Source organism: Schistocerca piceifrons, chromosome 11 (genome assembly GCF_021461385.2).
Source record: "Schistocerca piceifrons isolate TAMUIC-IGC-003096 chromosome 11, iqSchPice1.1, whole genome shotgun sequence".
Taxonomy (NCBI): Eukaryota; Metazoa; Arthropoda; class Insecta; order Orthoptera; family Acrididae; genus Schistocerca; species Schistocerca piceifrons.
The window spans coordinates 166649515-166673219 of record NC_060148.1 but is presented as its reverse complement, the minus strand read 5'-3'; the positions used below and the strand labels follow the sequence as shown (position 1 = coordinate 166673219).

Genomic DNA, 23705 nt, shown 5'->3' with positions numbered 1-23705 from the left:
TAATAGTGGCATTTCAGGATTGTCTTTGAAAAATTCTAGTTCAACATAATTAACTAGAATGTTTACATAGGTGCCAACTAGGAATTTTTCCACTCCCAAACTATCTTTTTGAGAACATATTCAATCATTAAAACAGAGGTAGTTAAAAGCTAAAGTACTTCCAAGTAGTCCATTGAGATCAGGCACTTCTCCTGCAGTTATAGTTTTGTGTTATAATAAATTATTATGAATTTTGTGATGTTTTCATTTACTGTGTGCTCTATTGGCTGCTATTGGCACCATGCAGAAGAGAGCATAGATCCTCTTCCACTTAACCCATAGTTTCTCCACACTATCCAGCAGTTTAAATTTGTGTCCCTGCTTGATTCACAAACTATTCCTGCCGCCATTGGATGTTGGGTGTCCCTCTAAACCTATAAATGTGCTTATATTCCAGAGAATGGTTTTTATATGAGCAAAACTGATGTCATTTTTAAAAAATATTTTACTTAAATTGCTATTGTTCTAATGATGTTTACAGTGTATTTCTGTATTTATCATTATAAACATTTTAAATACTGGGTATTATGTGAGACAAATTATTGAGACTGTATGCTTCCTGTTGCGTCCAAGTTATAACAGTGCAGGCCAGTATGAACCTGTTTCGAGAAAAACATGCTACTGACTGACTGACTGCTGTGTCGTTCCCTGACTAAGACATCTTTGGATATCAGAATGGAGTGGCAAACATTTAGCATACCATCATGCTTAGAGTATAGCTTTTAAATCTTCTTTTTTTAAATAGTTCAGATAAATATGGCAGTGTTATCACAGAGTACATGAATGGTTCAAAAAAAGGAGACACTCTAGGTTGTTCAGAAGTCTTCCCTGCCACATCTTCAGGTTTCAACTTCACAGCCAATTTACTGTGTTTAATGCAGAACTCTATGTGATCTTTAAGGTACTGAAGCACGTGTTATCACTGAAAAAACTAAAAAAGCCAAAAAAACAAGACTGGCTCCTTCCACTGTGCTACTTTTAGGTAGGTGGCAGAGACCTTCCACTCTGTATGGTATATGTTGTAGTCCAACAATCATCGAGTCTGTGTCTGCTGCAAGAGTCATGATGAATCACTATTTTCTAGGAAAGAAGTGACAAATTATTCAACAGATGTGGAGAATATTCTGCATGGTTAGGGGAAATAATGTAGACGCAAAGCTGGCTGTAAGGGATAAAAACAATAACTCTCACTTCTATTTCAATCTCTTTGCCTCTCTTGATACACAATGTCTGCATAAACCAACATTTCTCTATATCCTTCTCTGTCATTCATATCTGGCATATTGGCGAGCACGTAAGCTGTTCTCTCTTCCACTTTGACCCTCACTTCCCTGCATCCACTTGCTTTCTATCTTTCCTCTTGTCCTACCAGTAGTTCTCCATGCTTCTGTGATCTTTCTGTTGATATTCATCATAATCGTGTGCCTAACAAATCATGTCCTTTCTGATTTCTCCTGACAGTTGTCACACTCCAGTAGAGTTCTTCCCTAGGTCGTCACATTCATCTTTCACAACCTCTTTTAGGACCTAGTATTTTTCTGAGAATTTCTTTCTAATTTTAGTCTTGTTGTGCCACATCTGGTCTACATAGTGCTATTGTCTCACCCACATACAGAGCTGCATTCACCATCATTGTCTTGTAGTGCATGGTTGTTGTGATCATAGACATTATGTTTCTACTGTATATGCCTCTTGTAACACAGAAGGCTGACCTTATCTTCATCCTGTGTAATTCCCTCATTTCTCCTTATTGTTTCTTTTATGTATTCTCCAAGGTACTTAAACTTATTAACCCTCTGCACAGTGCCTTTCAGTGTTTTCTAGCTCTTAGTGCTAACCAGTGTCTGTCTTATAGACAATCTTCAGTTCCACCCATCTGGCTATCAAGCCTAATTTGTCTAGCTATGCTCTGTATCTTTTTCTGTCTCATTATCACTATGTCATCTGCAAAGACTGAGGAGTCCAGTTAAGCCCGTTTGTCCTTTGTATTCTCACTGTTAATATTTGGTTTTCCAGTTTCATCACTGTTTAATCAATTTGTCCTTTACTATGATGAATGAAATTGGTGGTAGTTCAGCTCCCGTTTTGAAACTAGTCTTGATTCCTGCAGCACTCTTGCGTATCTTGCCCTTGCCTACTTGGCCTTCCTCTGTGTCTGTCATATTCCTGTTACTGGTTTTCTTGTAGTCCCATATAGTTCTCTGTTGTTCAGGATCCATCAAAGAGTCGCTATGTCAAAGTTACCGTCCTTTTGTTCTTTTAGTATCAGAGTAAAGGTCTGTTGTGAGCTTCCTCTTCCCTTCCTAAAGACCAACTGATAATGTCCAACTATACTTTTTATATTTTCTTCTACTTTCTTCAGGAGAAGTTTTGATAATACCTTGTAGCCAATCACTAGTAGCGATGTACCCTAAAAGTTGTCTGTCCCAGTTCAGAATTAAATGGCTCTTCTGTGAGATAGTAATGATTCTGTTCTTGTTTTATTGCTACCCTTGGTGTTCATCATCTTTTTAGTGAATCTCTAATTGATTGCTGCATGTTTAATCTGGAAATAAGGTGGCAGGAATTTGCCGGGATCTCACAAAGGCATTTGATTCTGTAAACCATGCATTGCTTGTTTATAAACTTGAAAAATATGGCATCAGCAGAAGTGCCATACAATGGCTTAGATCCTACTTATCAAACAGTTAGCATCTCTTTAAATGGTGCATATTATTGTTCTAACTGGAAAAAAAAGTCCCTCAGGGTTTTCCCCCACAATGCTACATATTAGGCCCAGTTCTGTTTCTCTGCTATGCTAATGACTTACCATTACATATCAGCTCCCTATCAGTTCTGTTCACAGGTGATACTTCTGTCTTAGGTGAAGATCAGGATTCAGAAAAAATTCCCAAATCCATGATGACTACCCTCAGTACCTTAGAAACTCAGTTTTAGCTACATGGGTTGAAACTAAATATATGTAAGACTCACAGTTCAAAACCAAACAGTCAAAATGCAAGCAGATTAAGATTTTACACAACAGCCAAGATATAGAAGAAGTTGACTCAGTCAAATCCTGAGGTTTAACTGTACATAGAAATTTGAGCTGACATGTATACATGGAATACCGAGCAAACAAGCTGAGCAGCTTTGAATTTGAAATGCAAATATTATCAACTGCAACTGACATGGGCACATGAAAAGTAGCATGTAAAAGCAGCTTTGAATCCATTATTAGGTATGGTATTGTTTTTTGGGGTAACTTGATATGGTGCAGATACTAAAAATACAGAAAAAAACATTCAAAATATGTGCACTGCAAATCGCAAAGAACCATGTCAACCATTATTTAGAAAACTTAAAATATTAACTCTGCCATCCTTATACATATATGAGATTATTATATTTTTGTACACCAGACATGAATTGTCTGAGGGAAACCATTTTGTCCATTTACATGATATTAGAAACAAAGAAAATTTTATACCCACCACCTCAGACTGTATGTCCAGGGACCTCAATATATGTGAATGAAAATTTGTAATAAATTAAAAGGGAACAAGTTGATGCAGATGTATTTAGGTCCACTTAAAAGGAAGCTACAGTATATGAGATACTGGAAGCGTTATTACTCAGTGGATGAATTCATGCAGGACAAACTGGAAATTTGAGTTGGATATAATGTTTTACATATTTCAAGAAATATCCTTCTGGTGTTGTTATTTATTGTAGTGCTATTATTTATTAATGCGAAAATCATTGTAACTGTATTATAAATTTTTGACATGTCTCCTGTATGCAAACCAAATGGAATGCAAATATACATCATGAGATGAATAAAACACAATTCACACAATTCACAATACCCCAATGGTGTATTGCCCATGTTTTATCATCACTTTGTTTGGCACTGAAACATGTTGGCATCAGTGTAATTTTGTGTTATCAGTACAATTCTATTAACCGTTCCCCATTTTTGCTTGTGATATTGATGGGTAATGTGGTGGTTGTAGTAGACAGACCTGTTAAGTGTGGTCTACAAAGGTTGATAAATAAAGTGGAAATCAGAGAGTGCCTCAAGAAAGAGACAAAAGATGACATCTTAAAGGTGGTGAGTGCCTCGAGAGAATGTTTCTGTGTGATAATAACCTCACTTTCCGTGATCTCTGAAAGTGAGGTTAGCAACCTCCAGACAGAGGGAGAGGACCACAGTGCACAAGTGGTACCAGCTGTTGACGCAGTACAAGAAATTGAGAGTGGAAACCATCAAATATCGACACCTAGCAGGACTACTTGTAACTACGACAGCCCTCACACAGAGGGCTTGGACAACAACGTTATGGGACAAGTGGTGCCACCTGTTGACCCAGTTCAAGAAACAGAGTGGCCACCATCACGTGGATGGACCACTTGTAACTACAACCATTAGCCTCTTGACTATGACACAATATTAGAGGCAAAAATTACAGAAAAAGTCATGCAAAAGATAAGCCTCATGATGAAGAACATCACAAACAGTGTAAAGATTTTGATAAAGAAAGAAATTGTGAGTACAACACAGAAGACACCAAAACGACAGAAAAGACCCAACACCATGAAGAGGGAAGCCGAAAAGGTGTTTCTAACAAAAGAAGATAAAATACCTACAACATGAGACAGGACACAATATCAAGATCAGAAGTGAAAGTAAATGAACAACACTGAAGCTACCCATAAAAGAGAGAGAGGAGACCAGCTAAACAGCATGAGACACTGACTGATGTTGGACCATAAGATGTAGATCTACAAACTGCAGATAGGATGGCCCTGCTCTACGTAGGACAGTACAATTGTGAGACAACACAGGATTAAATAAAACAATTTCTCAATAAGAAAGGAATGAAGGAAAATGTAAAATTTGAAGAACTGCCCAACAACAATAATACGAAATCCTTTAAAGTAGGCATCCCCTTTCACAGTTGGCAAATAAAGATGGATTTTGGCCAAGAGGTATCACTGTCAGACACTTTCATTTTCCCAATTTTTAACTGGAATACTCTCTTTCAAATTCTGAAGGTGGCAGGGGTAAAATACAGGGAGCGAAAGGCTATTTACAATTTGTACAGAAACCGGATGGCAGTTATAAGAGTCGAGGGGCATGAAAGGGAAGTAGTGGTTGGGAAAGGAGTGAGACAGGGTTGTAGCCTCTCCCCAATGTTATTCAATCTGTATATTGAGCAAGCAGTAAAGGAAACAAAAGAAAAATTCGGAGTAGGTATTAAAATTCATGGGCAAGAAGTAAAAACTTTGAGGTTCGCCGATGACATTGTAATTCTGTCAGAGACAGCAAAGGACTTGGAAGAGCAGTTGAACGGAATGGACAGTGTCTTGAAAGGAGGATATAAGATGAATATCAACAAAAGCAAAACGAGGATAATGGAATGTAGTCAAATTAAGTCAGGTGATGCTGAGGGAATTAGATTAGGAAATGAGACACTTAAAGTAGTAAAGGAGTTTTGCTATTTAGGGAGTAAAATAACTGATGATGGTTGAAGTAGAGAGGATATAAAATGTAGACTGGCAATGGCAAGGAAAGCGTTTCTCAAGAAGAGAAATTTGTTAACATCGAGTATAGATTTAAGTGTCAGGAAGTTGTTTCTGAAAGTATTTGTATGGAGTGTAGCCATGTATGGAAGTGAAACATGGACGATAACTAGTTTGGACAAGAAGAGAATAGAAGCTTTTGAAATGTGGTGCTACAGAAGAATGCTGAAGATAAGGTGGGTAGATCACGTAACTAATGAGGAGGTATTGAATAGGATTGGGGAGAAGAGAAGTTTGTGGCACAACTTGACTAGAAGAAGAGATCGGTTGGTAGGACATGTTTTGAGGCATCAAGGGATCACAAATTTAGCATTGGAGGGCACCGTGGAGGGTAAAAATCGTAGAGGGAGACCAAGAGATGAATACACTAAGCAGATTCAGAAGGATGTAGGTTGCAGTAAGTACTGGGAGATGAAGAAGCTTGCACAGGATAGAGTAGCATGGAGAGCTGCATCAAACCAGTCTCAGGACTGAAGACCACAACAACAACATTTTTTTTCCAAGAAAATGCCAGGATCTCTCTTCCATAAGACACAAGAACACCACCCAAGAAAATGTAAAGAAGTAGGAGCAGTAGGGACCTTAAAGATCCTCCTATGGAATATAGAAAGTGCAATGGACATAGCTCAAAGGCCTATGACATAGCAATCCTAACACGCATTTTTAACCAAAAACTGGCAATACCCAGAATTTTACTGCACTCATGTCCACGCAAAACAAATCAACAGAGGAAGACCCAGTGGAGGAATAATTGTCCTCATAAAACCAGAATTAACACCAATAACTGTAACTATCAAACAGGAACGCACAGTCCTGATAGAAATGAAACACATTACAACAATATCAGCATACTTCCAACTGAATAAAACAGCCTGTAATGTACTAGATGAAATAGGGGCCCTGATCACTCATAGTAACCACAATAAACCATTAATTATTGCTGGAGACTTAAACTGCAGAATGGACATAACGAAACTACAAAGCAAAAATAATAATGGAAAAGTTGCAGAAAGTAGGCTTTATCCTATTAAACAATCCTAACATCTCTACATATATTTCTCACAATGGCAAGAGCACAACAGACATCACATTCGTAAGGGGACCAAACAGACACAATATATCACCTCTCTGAACTGCAGACTACACGCTGCTTTGAAATGTATCCCTCCGGAAATAAATATCCAAGGAGAGTGATGAGAAGCACGAGAAAAAGAGGAAGAAACACTTTCAAGAACAGTAGATATTGGGAAAGTGGAAGCAAAATCAGGTGACATAAAACAAATTGAAATGCTAATAGACAGTTCATGACTAGAGGAAGAAAAAGGAGCAATAGGAGAACTCCTAAGACAAGCCGCCAATCCCAGATACAAAAGATGGATGAAAAAAATTGGTTCCATACAGGATGTTACAGGCTAAGAAAAGATATGCTGCAAAGCGTAAGTCAACTGAAAAGGTGCACAGAAAACACTACACTCCTCAGGACTTATGCTGAAAAATGATATATCAATAAGAAAACTCTTAAAGAAAAGGAGAACGTTCTAGGCAAGAGAAGGAAGGAAACTAGTGGAGGAAGCCACAAGAGACCCTTACATTATGCCCCAGAAAAGGAGTTGAAACACATTCAATTTGAAAGAATGGGAGACACGCTTCAACAATATAGTGAACAAGGAAGGACTAAAAGACAGACCAGAAGTCAGACAGAACACAATGCCACAAACAACTACGGAATGGAGCTCAAAGATGTCCTTAACAGCAAAAGAACAAAAAATGCTGCAGGTTCTGATGGACTTTATAGGGAATATTTAAAAGACACTGTCCAAATATTAACGCCAATTTGGACAAAAAAAACAACTCTACAGTAAGTGCACAGAAACAGCCACCATTCCAGAACAGTGGAGACAGACAATAACAAAAGTGCTATATAAAGGTAAAGGAGTCCCCAATGACCCTCAAAAACTCATGTTTCAAAGTATTCACAAAAATAGTAACAGAAAAAAATAAAGCAATCAATCAATGAACACCTCCTTGAAAGCCAAACAGGATTCAGGAAAGGAAGATTAACTTTGACTGTGATAGAACTCTTTAAGAGTGTATTGGAAGCCCTTGGAGACAGAGAAAAGTTTTGTGTAGTATTTTTAGACTTCAAAAAAGGATTTCATTTTATAAACAGAAAATTAGTGGCCAAAAAACTAGAGGAAGCCCTAAATGAAAACAAAATATGGACATGAATCATAAGTGCAATACTGTGATGGACCAAACTGATGATTTCAGACAACCTCACCCTCTCGGAGGTGATACCTCAATCAAATGGAGTGCTTCAGTCCTGTTTTCAGTATTTTTGTTAGTCTTTGTCTATATTTTTCTTTTAGTTCTTCTTTAATATTTGTATTATCTATTCCTATTTTTTGTCTGTATCCTAGATATTTATAGGCATCTGTTTTTTCCATCGCTTCTATGCAGTCGCTGTGGTTATCCAATATGTAATCTTCTTGTTTCGTGTGTTTTCCCTTGACTATGCTATTTGTCTTACATTTGTCTGTTCCAAAAACCATATTTATATCATTACTGAATACTCCTGTTATCTTTAGTAATTGGTAGAGTTGTTGATTTGTTGCTGCCAGTAGTTTTAGATCATCCATGTATAGCAAATGTGTGATTTTGTGTGGGTATGTTCCAGTAATATTGTATCCATAATTTGTATTATTTAGCATGTTGGATAGTGGGTTCAGACCAAGGAAGAACCTGAAAGGACTTAATGCGTCTCCTTGGTATATTCCACACTTAATCTGTATTGGTTTTGATGTGATACTATTTGAATTTGTTTGGATATTCAGTATGGTTTTCCAATTTTTCATTACTATGTTTAGGAACTGTATCAATTTAGGATCTACTTTGTATATTTCCAATATTTGTAGTAACCATGAGTGGGGTACACTATCAAAAGCTTTTTCGTAATCAGTGTATGCGTAGTTTTAGCTTGATATGTCACCTCTGCATCTATTATCAGTTGCTCTTTACATCCTCGTGCTCCTTTACAACAGCCTTTTTGTTCTTCATTTATAATTTTGTTCTGTGTTGTATGATCATTAATTTCTGTGTAATGACTGAAGTTAATATTTTGTATATTGTTGGCAGGCATGTTATGGGGCAATATTTAGCTGGGTTTGCTGTGTCTGCTTGATCTTTGGGTTTCAGATAAGTTATTCCATGTGTAAGTGTATCAGGGAATGTGTACGGGTCTCCAATGTAACTGTTAAATAATTTGGTTAGATGTGAATGTGTTGAGGTGAACTTCTTTAGCCAGATATTTGCTATTTTATCTTTTCCAGGGGCTTTCCAATTGTGTGTAGAATTAATTATTATGATTATGATTATTATTATTATTATTGTTGTTGTTGTTGTTGTTGTCGTTTTTTTGCTCTTATGTACTCATCTTGCCTTTTCTATTCCCTTATGTTGGTTCTCCCATTGAATCTGTGCATTATAAATACATGAGTATCTTTACATGTCCATGTATGTGTTTTTTCAGTGTATCGTCTAACTACTCCCAGAAATTTATTACTAATTTTTGATCCTTCTTGTTCTTGTCATTATCAGTGCATGTCCATTTGTTATTGTGTATTTTTTATTCACTTCTTATGGTCAACATTGAGATTATTTCTCTCTTACTTTTTACTTCTGTTATTCCATTCTCGAGTCTCTTCTTTACTATGAATGTTCTACCTAAGCAAATAAATGTGTGGTTTTCATTCCCCACTCATATTCCTGATTTTTCTTTCAGCACTGTGGAGCCTTTTGAATAACACTATATTTGCCTCCCCAAATTTTGTTTCTTGCATGGGTAGTAGCTCAATGCTTCTCTCTTACATCTTCCCTATCACGTGATTAAGTGTACCAGTCTCGGCCATTCTGTGTTTACAATGCCCATTCCAAAATTAACATTAATCTTTTTTGAGTTTCTAGCTCCAACTCTTCCTTTATGCTCTTTTTGGCAGGTTGCCCAGAATCTGAATGTTTTCTTGCAGTGATCATATTTGATGAAGGGCTGCACCTCTGGGGTTATCTCAACTTGATTGTGTGATCAGTTTATCATTCAAAATAAATTCTATTGATCTACTTTTCTGCTTGGCAGTCTGAAGAGTCTGTTTGTTTTTAGCTTTCTAATTTTAGTTTGTAACTGATTATAAACTAATCAATTTCAATTCAAAAGTAATTTAGGACAATCACATCTGTGTTCTAGCTCTTTTTTGTTTGGTAAAATATGGTAAATTTCAGTTTTAGTTTTGTTTGGTCCATGTCAAATGCATTCTGTACTTCTTTTATTCTCAAATATTTCTGGTAGGACATGTGTTATTGTTCTCAGCAAATTATACTGCTGGTGTATGACCTCTGTCATGGCTGTTATATCTGAAGCTATCCACTGAGGACTTATTTCATCCCCCCACCCTTCCCCTATTTTAACATTAAATATCCTTCCACCACTTATAAGTTTGTGATGAAATTTCCTTTAGTTTTGTATAGGTCTTTGGACACCTCACCAGTATTGAAGATGTTGATACATAAACTTGAATGGTTTCTATGGAATATTTTCATTTTTGAAACAAGTCCTGTTTTTATGTCTGATAGTTCTTTGATATTTAAAGTATTTTTTTTTATTTTCTGCTGTACTGTAAAGATTACATCTGAATTACTTTCCTGCCCTGTCCCTGATCTTCACTTTCTGCTGTACCTCTTATAACACTTCTGTAATTCCATTTGATCTTACATAATTCGTCTTCGAGTTTCACTTACCGTATTTGACATTGTAGGAATCTGAAATTTATTCTTCCTAAATAAGAAATGCTAGAAGCATATTGGTTTTAAAGATACATGCTGTTATCTATTCAGTCACACTTTGTATAACAAGGCGAAAGTTCAGAAGTTTGAGTTCCGTGGGCCAGAGTACACCAGGAACTTGTATGTGGTAGCAGAGCCTTTAACAACCTTACTGTGATGCATTTTTCTGGTAGGGCCTGAGAAGCTGGGAAAGACTTGTGGCATAAGTGTAATGCAGATCTATTTGTTTGGGACACTGGTAGGTCATCCTCATGCAAAACTTTCAGTAACTGTTCAAAATAGTTGAAATAACTTGTTGTTTTTATCTTAAAAGTTTACCGCAAAAGTTTGTAAATTAAAATGAAAGCTAGAGAACACAGATTTCTTTCACAGTTATCTATTTGTAGCTGTATTATTGATAGACTATTACCAACATCTGTTACTGCAGAGAAAACACCAGACGTTCAGTTATGGGATTGTAACTGAATCTGCTCCAGTTCAGCGTGTGCCTTTGCAACAACTGTTACAACAGGGTTTATCAGTACTTGGTGCACCACCAGGAACCACAAACATGCAAGAGGAAGGGAAAGACAAGGTATGTTTGATAACAACAGTTTCATATCATTAAGAGCAGTGCCCCCCCCCCCTCCCTCCCTCCCTCCCTCTCTCTCTCTCTCTCTCTCTCTCTCTCTCTCTCTCTCTCTCTCTCTCTCTCGTGCGCGCGCGTGTGTGTGTGTGTGTGTGTGTGTGTGTGTGTGTGTGTGTGTGTGTGTGTGTGTGTGTGTTTGTGTTTGTGTTTGTGTTTGTTTGTGTGTGTGTGTGTGTGTGTGTGTGTGAGAGAGTGAGAGAGAGAGAGAGAGAGAGAGAGAGAGAGAGAGAGAGTGAACAGATGTATTCCATAGTCGTTGCATGAATTTATTGGAAGTGTGTAGCAGGTCTATACAGTCAAGAAGTATCGAATTTTATTCTAGTTCAGTAAAAGTAATTACCCCAAGTGATAAAAAAGTTATGTTGTTCTTGGCAAAAGAAAAATAGGTCCCTCATTGAATAAAAGTGAGAAATTAGGTGAGGGCTAACAAATAACTACTCTGTAAGAGCTGAGTGATGAATGAGCAGGTACTTTCAGCCTAACCTTAGTTACTGATCATCTCAAATGAAAAACAGCCCACAGTTACACTAAATTCTGTTTATTTTTAATGTTGACCATGGTTTCTGCTATAACAATATAGCCTTCTTAAGAAGTCACACACACTAATAAATGAAGAATGTCTCAGCCCAGTGGCTGTGTCAAGTCCACTCATGTACTAGGGTGCTAGTTGCAGAAATAATGTCAATCATTGGTAGTGTTGCTATGTAAAACAACTATGGTTGGCTGGTAGAATTAGCCCTATAATTTATTAGAGCATATAATTTGCCTGATAAACCATGCTACGTACCTCACTGTGGTGTGCACCACCTATGGTGCACGTGATGCAGCACATTTGACGAGCGTGCACCCAATGTAACAGAGGTAGTGATGGAGGACATACATAGTCATATGTAATTTTACTTATGTTCGAAACAGGCTTATGACTTTTGAAGTTATTTTATTGGTCTTGACGCTGGGCTAAGACATTTCTCATTTATTAGTGTGTATGACTCCTGAAGAAGGCTATAATATTATAGCAGAAACCATGCTCAAGGTTTAAAATAAACAGAATTTAGTGCAACTGTGGGCTGTTCATCATTCGACACAATTTCATAACAGTTACTGTTGTCACTCTCATTTCTCCCATCACCTACTCCACCTGACACAGACCCTAACCCCATTCCAGGTGCAGTGTTGGCGCAATGTAATCAGCTGAGAGAAAGTTGCCATGTAGGTATATATACGTGTATTCTTTTAGCTTTAAAAGAGGATTTATTTGACAGATAGCATCACTATGTCTTGATTATGTGCCTGTCAACTGCTCAGTGCCCCAACAGTATGGTGAGCTATTATCTTTACTTAGTCTGTTATTTAAATTCCACAAAATACTTTCCATTTCTATATTTTTTATGAAAAGATATACATTGCTGCATGTCTGGGGTGCTTTAAATATTTTAAGGTGTGACATGGCATTTTGTCAGCAGGTCTTATTCTCCTCCATCTTATTTTGTAAGTGTGAACTCTCTGGGATGCTGCTACAATGAGTTTTGAGATTTGTTTTGTTTTGAGAAAGAGAAGTTTATGTAGGAGGATAAAATGTTAGATTGTATGTCACACCTACATGAATAAAATAGTTTACTCAAACTTCCCATTGTATTTTCAAGCTTTACTGATTTTGCAAAAACCGTGCTATTGTCTAAGGCCAACGGTAGCGTTAATCTGATCCTATCGTGTTCCTTGTCCTGTAAATTGTTTCATGTCAGTGAAGGTGTCCTTCAGTACCAGTTGTTGGAATCTCTAGTGATGGTACCATAGTCATGGACCCTCTTCCCATTATCAAGTATCTTGCATTGAATCATCATAAGTGTCTGAATTTGGCAACATAATCCTAAATTACTGTTGTAGAAACACACAGTAAATGCACCACAGTGTACCTCAATGATCACTTTCGAGTATTACTCTTTTTAACCATTTCCATTAACTGTATTGTGAGGAAAAGAAGCTTGGTTGTTCCCACGTCACAATTATGGAGACTACTTGTGTCTACAATACAGAACACACTAATGTCATCCAGTCATGTTGTTGTCTCCCTCAGAAATTTTTTTAGTGAGTAAAGGAAAGTCTCTCCGAAGAGCTCCCTTCTGAAGTAGTAACTATATTCATAACTTTATTATGCTTTGATTTTCTTTCTTCAAGATATCGGACTAACAGAACTATTTGTCGAATATGCAATATAGATCCTTTTGTTAATTTGTTGATACATTATCTTCAGATACTTTGCTTCTTATGCAGATGGATTTTCCCATTATAATGTTACTCACTACCAAGGAATTGGAGTCATTCATTTTTTGACAGCAGTGTATTTGGATACAGTTAATCCATTCTCTCTATTTTTGGGATGCAAATATTTTATTGATTTCTACATAACCAATCAAACTTTTTGCTTTGATTGTTGCACCTAAATGTTGAACTGGCTGCTGTAATACCTGGAAATTGAAAAGAAATAATTTTTCTCTAATTAGCTTATTTTTGGGAAAGGAATTAATTTGCCTCTTTTTATATATTTGCACTTCGCTGTTCTGTATGCCTGATGGTAGTTTCTGTACAAGAGTGAATTGTGATTTAGTTGTCTGGGTGTTTTTGATATGAACCTACAGATGTCCACGTAACATTCAGTATATCTCAGATTTCCAGAAGTAAGTGCAATATCAGTTTATTTTTAGCGGCCCAGTTATGGGACAATGACTCTCCACTGTAGATGTGCCTGTTTGTACACATCTTATATACAAAGATTACTATTTACATTATTGAGAGCTGCTTTCTTCACGTTTTATGAGATTTTCTCCAGGGTCAGGTAGTAAAATGAAATATTCCCTTTCACAGTTTATTATTGAAATTGAATAAAAGAATGCTGCATGGACTTATGATTGAAGAAGTGTTAGAGTAACTGGAGAGGTATGAAATGAATGAAGACTATGCTGATAGCTTAAAATTAGTGATTATTCCACCCAACGTAAAGAAAGTGACAGATGAAAGAGACACCAAAGAAAATCCACTAATCAGTGACTATATTGTACAATATGTCGCAGGTAATTCAGAACTTATAACCAGAAGGATTGGGAAGGATGAAGCTTATGTTACCAACTTACCTCCAGAAGCTAAGCAAAGGACATAGATGGGAAAACACAAAAAATCACCATGTTGCAGAATATTTAGCAAATAATACAGTGTGACAGGTGTTTGAGGATTTTTTCCTTGAGGGACTAATGAATACTGTTACACAAAAAAGCAAAGTCTGTGTTTGCCAACAGAACAATATAAATTTTCTCCTAGCCAAAGAAGAGCTAAAATTCTTTGTAGGCATACTACATCTTAGTGGGTATCATAAGCCATAAGATTCTCCGTGAGAGTAATGTACAGGGAATAGGTGTTGATCTACTGGAGATGTGGATATCATTTTATAGGACTAGGACAAGATCAAAGACATAGTGGTGGCTGTCAATCATCCAGATCATTAATATCTGGATAGTAAACATATGGTGTGGATATCAGATTGCTAACCCAAAAGAGGAGCTCTCGCTTTTGGATGTCCAAGAGACAATATAGATGTACCTTTCAAAGAAAACAGGATCAACACCAAAATGCAATGAAGCAAAGTGATGGGAGTATGGGTGAGCAAAGAGGTATGACTATACCCAAGATACCACTTTATTGTGACAAGTAAAACACACGACAAATGTGCATACTGGAAATAAAGTACAAAAATGTGTGCAATTTTGGTATACATTATAAGTGTTTTGTTTCATTTCATACTGAATAGATACTCAGTAATATTACAGTGTTTTTATCTTGTTCTTGATGTTTTGTACACTTTTCTGCATTGAAATTAATACTGTGCTTTTTGATAGTTAATTTTACCAATGTCCCAAAAATGGGACAACTATAGTTTTTGTACTGACATAGTGATTTCACAACTGTTGATTTTTAATTAATCAATCAGGGTATCACATTAATGTCAAAAAATCTTGAAAAATAGAATAATAAAGTTTTGAGGTGCATGTTATGGCTTAAGAAAAGCTTTTATAGTCTTGGAGACTTGTGTTGCCATCAATAAAGAATTGGGGAAGCTGAAATAGAATACCAGACTAGAGAGTAATTATTTACCTGGAATTTTATTGTTTGTTTATTTTGGTAATTTGAAGAGCATTTGTATTCTGTGTGATAAATATATGCAACACTGTCACACTTTTTCCATAGCAATGTACTTCTATATTGTTCTTGTTTCAGCAACAGTGGCCATCCCCTCTCCTTTCTAAAGAACACATAAATCAGACACTGCAACAGAGATTTTCTGTAGTGAACCCAGTGACAAAAGCTACATCTGCACAAGAGAAACATCCATATCAGGTATATTTATTTTGCTGTATTTTTGAAGTGTATTAGCACATACTGAAAACAAGGATACGTAAGGCTGTTTCAAATGCTGTAGTTCAACCATAGATATCTGGAGGCACAGTTTGACAAAGAACAAGTATAATCCTCTCTGAATTAAAAGAATTGTTTCACATAATGCAATTTTGCTATTAAAATAAACACAAGAAAATACTAAGAAGCGTTTTCAACAGTTTACATCTTTTTCTTAAAATGTGTTTAAAATATCCTAATAACTTGCTGTTACATCAAAATAATTTTTTTGAGTGGTATTCTGGAAAGTATCCAAATAGTTTTCTTTTAATTTGCTTAAATTTTGCTTAAATTTTGCTTTTAATTTACAATTCAGACTTTCATAGAATTTAAATTTATTTATCATATTTATTTCTGCAACATACAAGATGTTATAAGTGTTGGTTCATTGCAAGTACAGGGTTATTACAAATGGTTGAAGCGATTTCACAGCTCTACAATAACTTTATTATTTGAGTTATTTTCACAATGCTTTGCACACACATACAAAAACTCAAAAAGTTTTTTAGGCATTCACAAATGTTCGTTATGTGCCCCTTTAGTGATTCGGCAGACATCAAGCCGATAATCAAGTTCCTCCCACACTCGGCGCAGCATGTCCCCATCAATGAGTTCGAAAGCATCGTTGAAGCGAGCTCACAGTTCTGGCCCGTTTATTGGTAGAGGAGGTTTAAACACTGAATCTTTCACATAACCCCACAGAAAGAAATCGCATGGGGTTAAGTCGGGAGAGCGTGGAGGTCATGACATGAATTGCTGATCATGATCTCCACCACGACGATCCATCAGTTTTCCAATCTCCTGTTTAAGAAATGCTGAACATCATGATGGAAGTGCGGTGGAGCACCATCCTGAAGATGAAGTCGGCGCTGTTGGTCTCCAGTTGTGGCATGAGCCAATTTTCCAGCATATCCAGATACAAGTGTCCTGTAACGTTTTTTTCACAGAAGAAAAAGGGGCCGTAAACTTTAAATCGTGACATTGCACAAAACACGTTAACTTTTGGTGAACTGCAAATTTGCTGCACGAATGCGTGAGGATTCTCTACTGCCCAGATTCGCACATTGTGTCTGTTCACTTCACCATTAAGAAAAAATGTTGCTTCATCACTGAAAACAAGTTTCGCACTGAACGCATCCTCTTCCATGAGCTGTTGCAACCGCGCCAAAAATTCAAAGCGTTTGACTTTGTCATCGGGTGTCAGGGCTTGTAGCAATTGTTAATGGTAAGGCTTCTCCTTTAGCCTTTTCCGTAAGATTTTCCAAACCATCGGCTGTGGTACGTTTAGCTCCCTGCTTGCTTTATTCGTCAACTTCCGCGGGCTACGCCTGAAACTTGCCCACACGCGTTCAACCGTTTCTTCGCTCACTGCTGGCCGACACGTTGATTTCCCCTTACAGAGGCATCCAGAAGCTTTAAACTGCACATACCATCGCCAGATGGAGTTAGCAGTTGGTGGATATTTGTTGAACTTCGTGCTGAAGTGTCGTTGCACTGTTATGACTGACTGATGTGAGTGCATTTCAAGCACGACATACGCTTTCTCGGCTCCTTTCGCCATTTTGTCTCACTGTGTTCCCGAGCGCTCTGGCGGCAGAAACCTGAAGTGCGGCTTCAGCCGAGCAAAACTTTAGGAGTTTTTCTACGTATCTGTAGTGTGTCGTGATCATATGTCAATGAATGGAGCTACAGTGAATTTATGAAATCGCTTCAATCATTTGTAATAGCCCTGTAGTGTATCTAGTATATGGACATATATGGAGATTTAGAACATTGAAACTATTGTTTTTATGTCCTATTCTGGTGTAGATCTTTTTTTCAAGCAACTCATACAAATACTTTCTGTTAAAGGAGACAGGTTAAATAGGTGCAGTAAGATAAACATTCCCTTAGAACTTTAATTTTCATATAAAACTCTAAAGGGCCCATTCTCTTGTCCGTAACTGAGGAGTGTTTTACATAACTTGATAAATGCAACAGATACAATATTTGATTAAATGAATTTTTCTGTTATCACCTAGTTAGATATGTTTGAGAATTTGAATTTTACATGACTATTAGATCTCATTTAAATTACTAAAGTGTTGTAATGAAATACATTAAAATGTAATCTTTATAACTATATATGAAGGTGTGATTTTTCCAATTTTTTCAAAAGCTGATAAATGCGTATAATTATTGTTGATAGTTATGTTGCTGACTTCAGTTCTGTGTATTTTTTCTACAACTAATTTTTTTATGTGCTGTACTGTTTTATATATGCCTGCATTGTTGTAAAATGTATTTTTTGCATATATTAAAATATACAGCATCATTTTTTTAAAATTTAGAGTTTTGACTTTACTGAGAATACAGAAGTAATAGTAGAAATACAGTGGCATAATATAGTAATAGCAATGATTACTCTTTTAACACAGTTGTTTAGCTTCTATCATTATTATGAATACTACATGAAGTGTGAAATGAATAACACAAAAGTATTGCATCTTACAATTACACTTTTGTTGTCTTGTTTTCTTTCTTACATCTATACATGATTTGTCTTGGACATCTTCGTAAAACTCTTTTGCATCATTTGGAGTTGCAAAATAATTTAGGAAGGTACACACATCTTTCTTCTTTTCTTTGCCTACCATATTTTGTTTTGGTAAAAGAGGGGATGTTAGTACTGTTGGATGGCATGGTTTCTTTCATCTCAGGATGTAAACTTGTACTGAATCTCTAGAGTATGCATATCCTACTGACACAGTAACAATTTTCTTTGCTCTTTTGTAAGAGGTGTGATGCTGTCTGTCCAATTTTAATGGTAGGTTGGATTTTAGTTCTTTCTGTGCACTATCTTTTAGATTTTTAACAGTCCAATCTGTGTTTTGAGAGGACCATGCTCTTCTGAGATATCATATTATTTTTTAGAAGACAAAAGGCGTTTTTCTGTAAGACTTCTCAATTCTGCCAAATACTTGCTCTGTAGGCATGTAGCTATCGCCATGAACAAGGAAGAAGTGATGAATATTATCGAATTTGTGCTCTTTTTCAAGAATGCTGTAAGCATCACCATCATACAACTGTTTTTATTTTGGCTGCTGCAAGAATTGGAGAGTAGATGTATAGTATTAATGCCAATTGTTTTTATCTAGGTCAGAAAGGAAGTTCAGCAAAGCTGAAGCAACTTGATTGGATCCTCTTGAGGATTCTGTCTCCAACAAGGTGTAAAAAACAATAATTTTCCTTTTGTGCTCCTTAGTATGGATCATTATGCACAGATTGTATAATCATTCTTGTCTTGCATAGAAAATGTCACTGATAGTTTTACAATTGACTGCTTTTGCAGCATGTCAAATCAAATCTTTACTGACACTTGCATTATCTTTGTGCATGGATTTTATGTAATCTGTCTCATTTGTAGTACATTCTTCTTCTGCAGACATGTTTCCACATTTATTTTCATTAAGCCAACCTTACAAGTGGATCAGGTATTGGTATCAGGTGTCCTGAATGATAAACTGAAATGTTGCTTTTATTTTGATAAGGAGCATTGTTTAGTCCTAAATCTTTTCTTTCCTCACAGAATCTCTTGAACATTTTATTGACTGTGAGATCTGAAGGTAAATAACTTCCCATAGATCTCCCATTCCATGGTGGCTCTCTCTGTGCTTATATTTTTTGTGTTATTCTTAATGGCAATAGTTACCTGTTTATTATCCTTTCCTGTTCTGTTGCCTCCTCTCCTCTCCTTTCCTTTTGCAACATTCCATGTTCATGGAACTTGCTTGCCAGAGAGGACAATATATCCTTTGACATGCCAGATACTCTTTGGAAAGTGACAGCACAAGCAGGCACTACTTCACAATCCCTTTTTGTAATGATATATGATACTGTCACTGTTTTCTTGATTTTTGTATTTTAAGTGTCTAATACACTGTGCTGAGGTGAAGAAATACTAAGAAACTTCAATAGGAACTTACCTTGATACATTTTATGTAATGATCTCATGTGATGACGAAAGTGAGAAATATTTTCATAGCAGAGTTCAGGAACTCTCAATTTGTTAATTCTCTTAGCTTTTGGAGGTGAAACATCAAGTCCATGATTGCATTTAATAATAGGTTCCTTTTTACACTATTTGCTTTGTGTTTCAGGTCTACTTGAATTGGGATTTTGTTCCATCAGAACATCCTTTGAACTGTATGCTATTTTCAGAATCACAAGAATCATCATCCATTCTGCTTCTGTACATGTGTGAAGTTAACAATTGTCTAAAAGTAAGCTGCAGGTGTTTGTTGACAATGGAATTTAGTTTCAACAATATTGCCACCAGTAAATATTGTTACAACAATGAGTTTCATCATTTAAAGCAACCAGTGTATTACGTTTTCATTAACTGATTGCTGTGGAAAGAGAACCGAGAAACTAGAGAGAAATTATGTGACTGTAAGAACACATGTATTATATTTTGCAAGAACCTTGTGATTTGGAGTATACATACACACAGCAGTAGTCAACATTTGCTAAAACTTGGTTAGGTGATGTAAAAGGTCAACATTATGCCAGTACCATGCCTAGCTTAGTTTTGAATTTTTTTTGCATACACTGATTTTTTTTAAGAATCCTCCTCAATTTGTTTTTGAATGAAATGTCAGGCTTCTCCTTCCCTTCCTGAACTAATAAATACCATCTTTGAGCCAATATAAATTTAGTATCAAACTGTTAATGTCTATGCCCCATTGTATTTTGCAATTTTTTCTACTCTGATTTCATTTTGATGCATGTCATCCCTTAGTTTAGTTCTCATCACACTTAGGTTACTATAGGTTCCTTCTTTGCCCATTTTGCGTGTGTTGTTTATCTTTCAACTCCTACAAAGTCTTCAGTCAAGAAACTTTTGTGTGCCACTGCTGAGAGAATCTCTGCTCTCATAAACAAACACCTTCAGCCTATTACCTGCAAGATACCCTCCCATATAAAAGATATCAATCATTCACCCCGCGGACTCTCCACAGTTCCTCTTCCTTTACCACATGGTGTCCTGCTTGTCACTACTGATGCATCTTTGCTTTACAGTAATATCCCTAACGTCCATGATCTTACCGCTATTGAACACTACCTTCAAAATTCCCGATGGATTCTAAACCTACAAACTCCTTCATAGTCATCATGACCAATATATCCTCAACACAATTACTTCTCCTTTGAAGACATTACCTACAAACAAATCCGGGGTATGGCTAAGGGCACCTGCACAACACCATCCTATGCCAACCAATCTATTCATGGGTCATCAAGAGGAATCCTTCCTAACACCCAGAATCCCTAAACCCTCACCTGGTTCAGATTTGCTAATGATATCTTTGTGATATGGTTCCTCCAGAGCCTCAACACCTCCTACATTCACTTCACTCAGCCCATCCAACCATCTTCCTCAATGTTCACCTCCACCTCAAAGATGGCTATATCAGGACCTCTATCCATATCAAATGTACCAACAGTTAGCAATACCTCGACTTCAACAGCTGTCACCCATTCCATACCAAGAAGTCCCTTCAATGCAGCCTAGCCACTCATGGCCATCACACCTGTAGTGATGAGCGATCCCTTTTGAAATACACTGAAGGTTTCACTGCAGCATTCACAGACCGTTTCTCCCCTCCCAACCTTGTACAAAAATATATCTCCCATGCCTTATCTCTCCAGTCATCCACTACCTCACAAACTCCCACCTCAGGCCACAGAGGAGCATTCCCCTCATGATTTAACACCACCCAGGACCGAAGCAACTGAGTCATATTCTCCACCAGGGTTTTTACTACTCTCGCCATGCCCTGAACTGAGGAATGTCATACCCACTGTCCTCCCCACACCTCTCAAAGTGGTATTCTGTTGCCCACTGAACCTACACAATATCCTTGTCCTTCCCTACACAATCCTGGCTCCCAACCACCTGCCTCATGGCTCACAACCCTGCAATAGACCTAGAAGCAAGACCTGTCCCATACATCCTCCCACCACCACTTACTCCAGTCCATTTGCAAGCATTGCCTATCCCATCAAAGGCAGGGCTACCTGTGAAACCAGTCATGTGATCTACAAGCTAAGCTGTAACTACTGTTCTACATTCTACATGGGCATGACGACCAACAAGCTGTCTGTCTGCATGAATGACCACTGACAGACTGTGACCATGAAAGAGCTGGACCACCCGCTACTGAGAATGCCACCCAGCGTGAAGTTCTTCATTTCAGTGATTGCTTCACAGACTGTGCCATTTGCATCCTTTCACCAACACCAGATTTTCTGAACTGTGCAGATGGGAACTCACCCTGCAATGTATCCTATGTTCCTATGACCCTCCTCTCCTCAACCTTCACTAATCATTGCCTAGTCCAGCACTACACAGACCTCTATTCCACCAAGACACTCACAGTAGTTTTCCTTCTTTCCTTACCCACCACACCCGCTGCCCTCTGTATACAGCTGAAAGCTGCATTTCGTCAATTTGGATATGCCACAATGCCTGTTAGCTGCAGCAAGAATAGATAGGAGATTTCATTTGTACAGATGTGTACATTAAACACAGACTTTAGCTAATACTATTGAAAGGAAATTTCTTTATTAGATATGGGAAGAAACCTAATGCTGAAAATTTAAAGTTGTATGGAAGTTGATTTATTGCATGTGTTGTCAAAGTGGGACTGTAAAACAAATTTGAGAAATTTAGTAGGCTATAGTGAAGTTAGATACAGTGTACTGGCTAGCAATAAAGTTATCATTCCCAGATATGCTAATATTGTGGAAGAGGACATCAGACATATTGATCTAAAGAATACTGATTCAGGGAGTGAACATTTTTGTGATTCTGAATATAAAACCATAGAGAATGAATATCTTAATGAACAAATGGGAGAAAAGGGGAAGAAGGGATTTCAAGCAGTCAGAAACCAGAGCAAGAATGTGAGCTGAGAAGGTCAACTATAGAACAGATTTAATGATTTTTCATAACTAACTTCAGTTATGTAAAGTTGTACAGTGGTCAACCCTCAGTATGTTTTGAGAGGGACAGCTCATAACTACAGATGTGATGGCTGTGAGTGGCTAGGCTGTACTGAAGGAACTTCTTGGTATGGAACAGGTGGCAGCTGTTGAAGGGCAGATTTTGCTGGTGGTTGGTGGGTTTGATATGGAAATTGATACTGATGTAGCCATGTTTGAGGTGGAAGTCAACATTGAGAAAGGTGACTTGTTAAATTGGGTAGACCAGGTGAAGCAAATGATGTAGAACATGTTTAAGTTCTGAAGGAATGTGGGTAGAATGCCCTCACCCTCGATCTATATCACAAAAATATCAACTGTGAATCTGAACCAGGTGAGGGGTTAGAGATTCCAGGTGTTTAGGGAGGGAATCCTCTTGATGACCCATAAATAGGTTGGTTGGCATAGGACAGTGTAGGGTAGGTTCCCATAGCCATATACCAGATTTGCCTGTAGGTAATGCATTCAATGGAGAAGTAACTGTGGGTGAGGATATAGTTGGTCATGGCGACTAAGGAGGAGGTTGTAGGTTTGGAATCCATCAGGCATAGGGAAAGATAGTTTTCAGTTGGGGAAATACCATGGGCATTAGGGATGTTACTGTAAAGGAAAGTTGCATGAGTAGTGATGAGCAGGCTACCATGTGGTAAACGGACAGGAACTTTGAAGAGTCAATGGAGGAAATCGTTGTTGTCTTTTCCATAAACGGGTAGGTTTTGGGTGACTGTCTGAAGGTGTTGGTCTACAAGAGCAGAGATTCTGTTATTGGAGGCACAGTAACCAGCTACAATGAGGCATTGTGGCTGGTTGGGTTTATGCACTTGGGAAGCACATAGAAGGTAGGAGTGCAGCAAATGTGTATGGTAGGGGTGAGGGGAGAGATGGACTCTGAGGAGATGTTCTGGGATGGGCCTAAGAATTTGAGGAGCGACTGGAGATCCTGTGGTGAGGTTTGTAGTTGGATGGATCTGACAACTGGCAGAATCCTTATATCAGGTAATCCTTGCAGTTTAAAACGACAGTAGTGGGACCTTTGTCAGAAGGTGGGATTATAAGATTGGAATTCGTGTTTAGGTGGTGGATTGCTGTTCTCTCTGCAGATGTAAGGTTAGTTTGAATGCTGAGGGATTTAGGGAATAATGGTGAGGCAAGGACCCAGATTAAGAAA

At 37.4% G+C, this 23705-nt stretch overlaps 1 protein-coding gene across 1 annotated transcript in view; it reads left to right on the top strand.

Moving 5' to 3' along the window:
• Positions 1–23705, top strand: part of LOC124720378 (histone-lysine N-methyltransferase eggless-like) — a 414374-nt gene that overhangs the window by 190463 nt on the left and 200206 nt on the right. Inside the window, exons 6-7 of the mRNA XM_047245705.1 lie at positions 10868–11014; positions 15335–15454. Of these exons, the coding sequence (XP_047101661.1) occupies positions 10868–11014; positions 15335–15454 (267 nt within the window). The remainder of the gene's footprint in view (positions 1–10867; positions 11015–15334; positions 15455–23705) is intronic.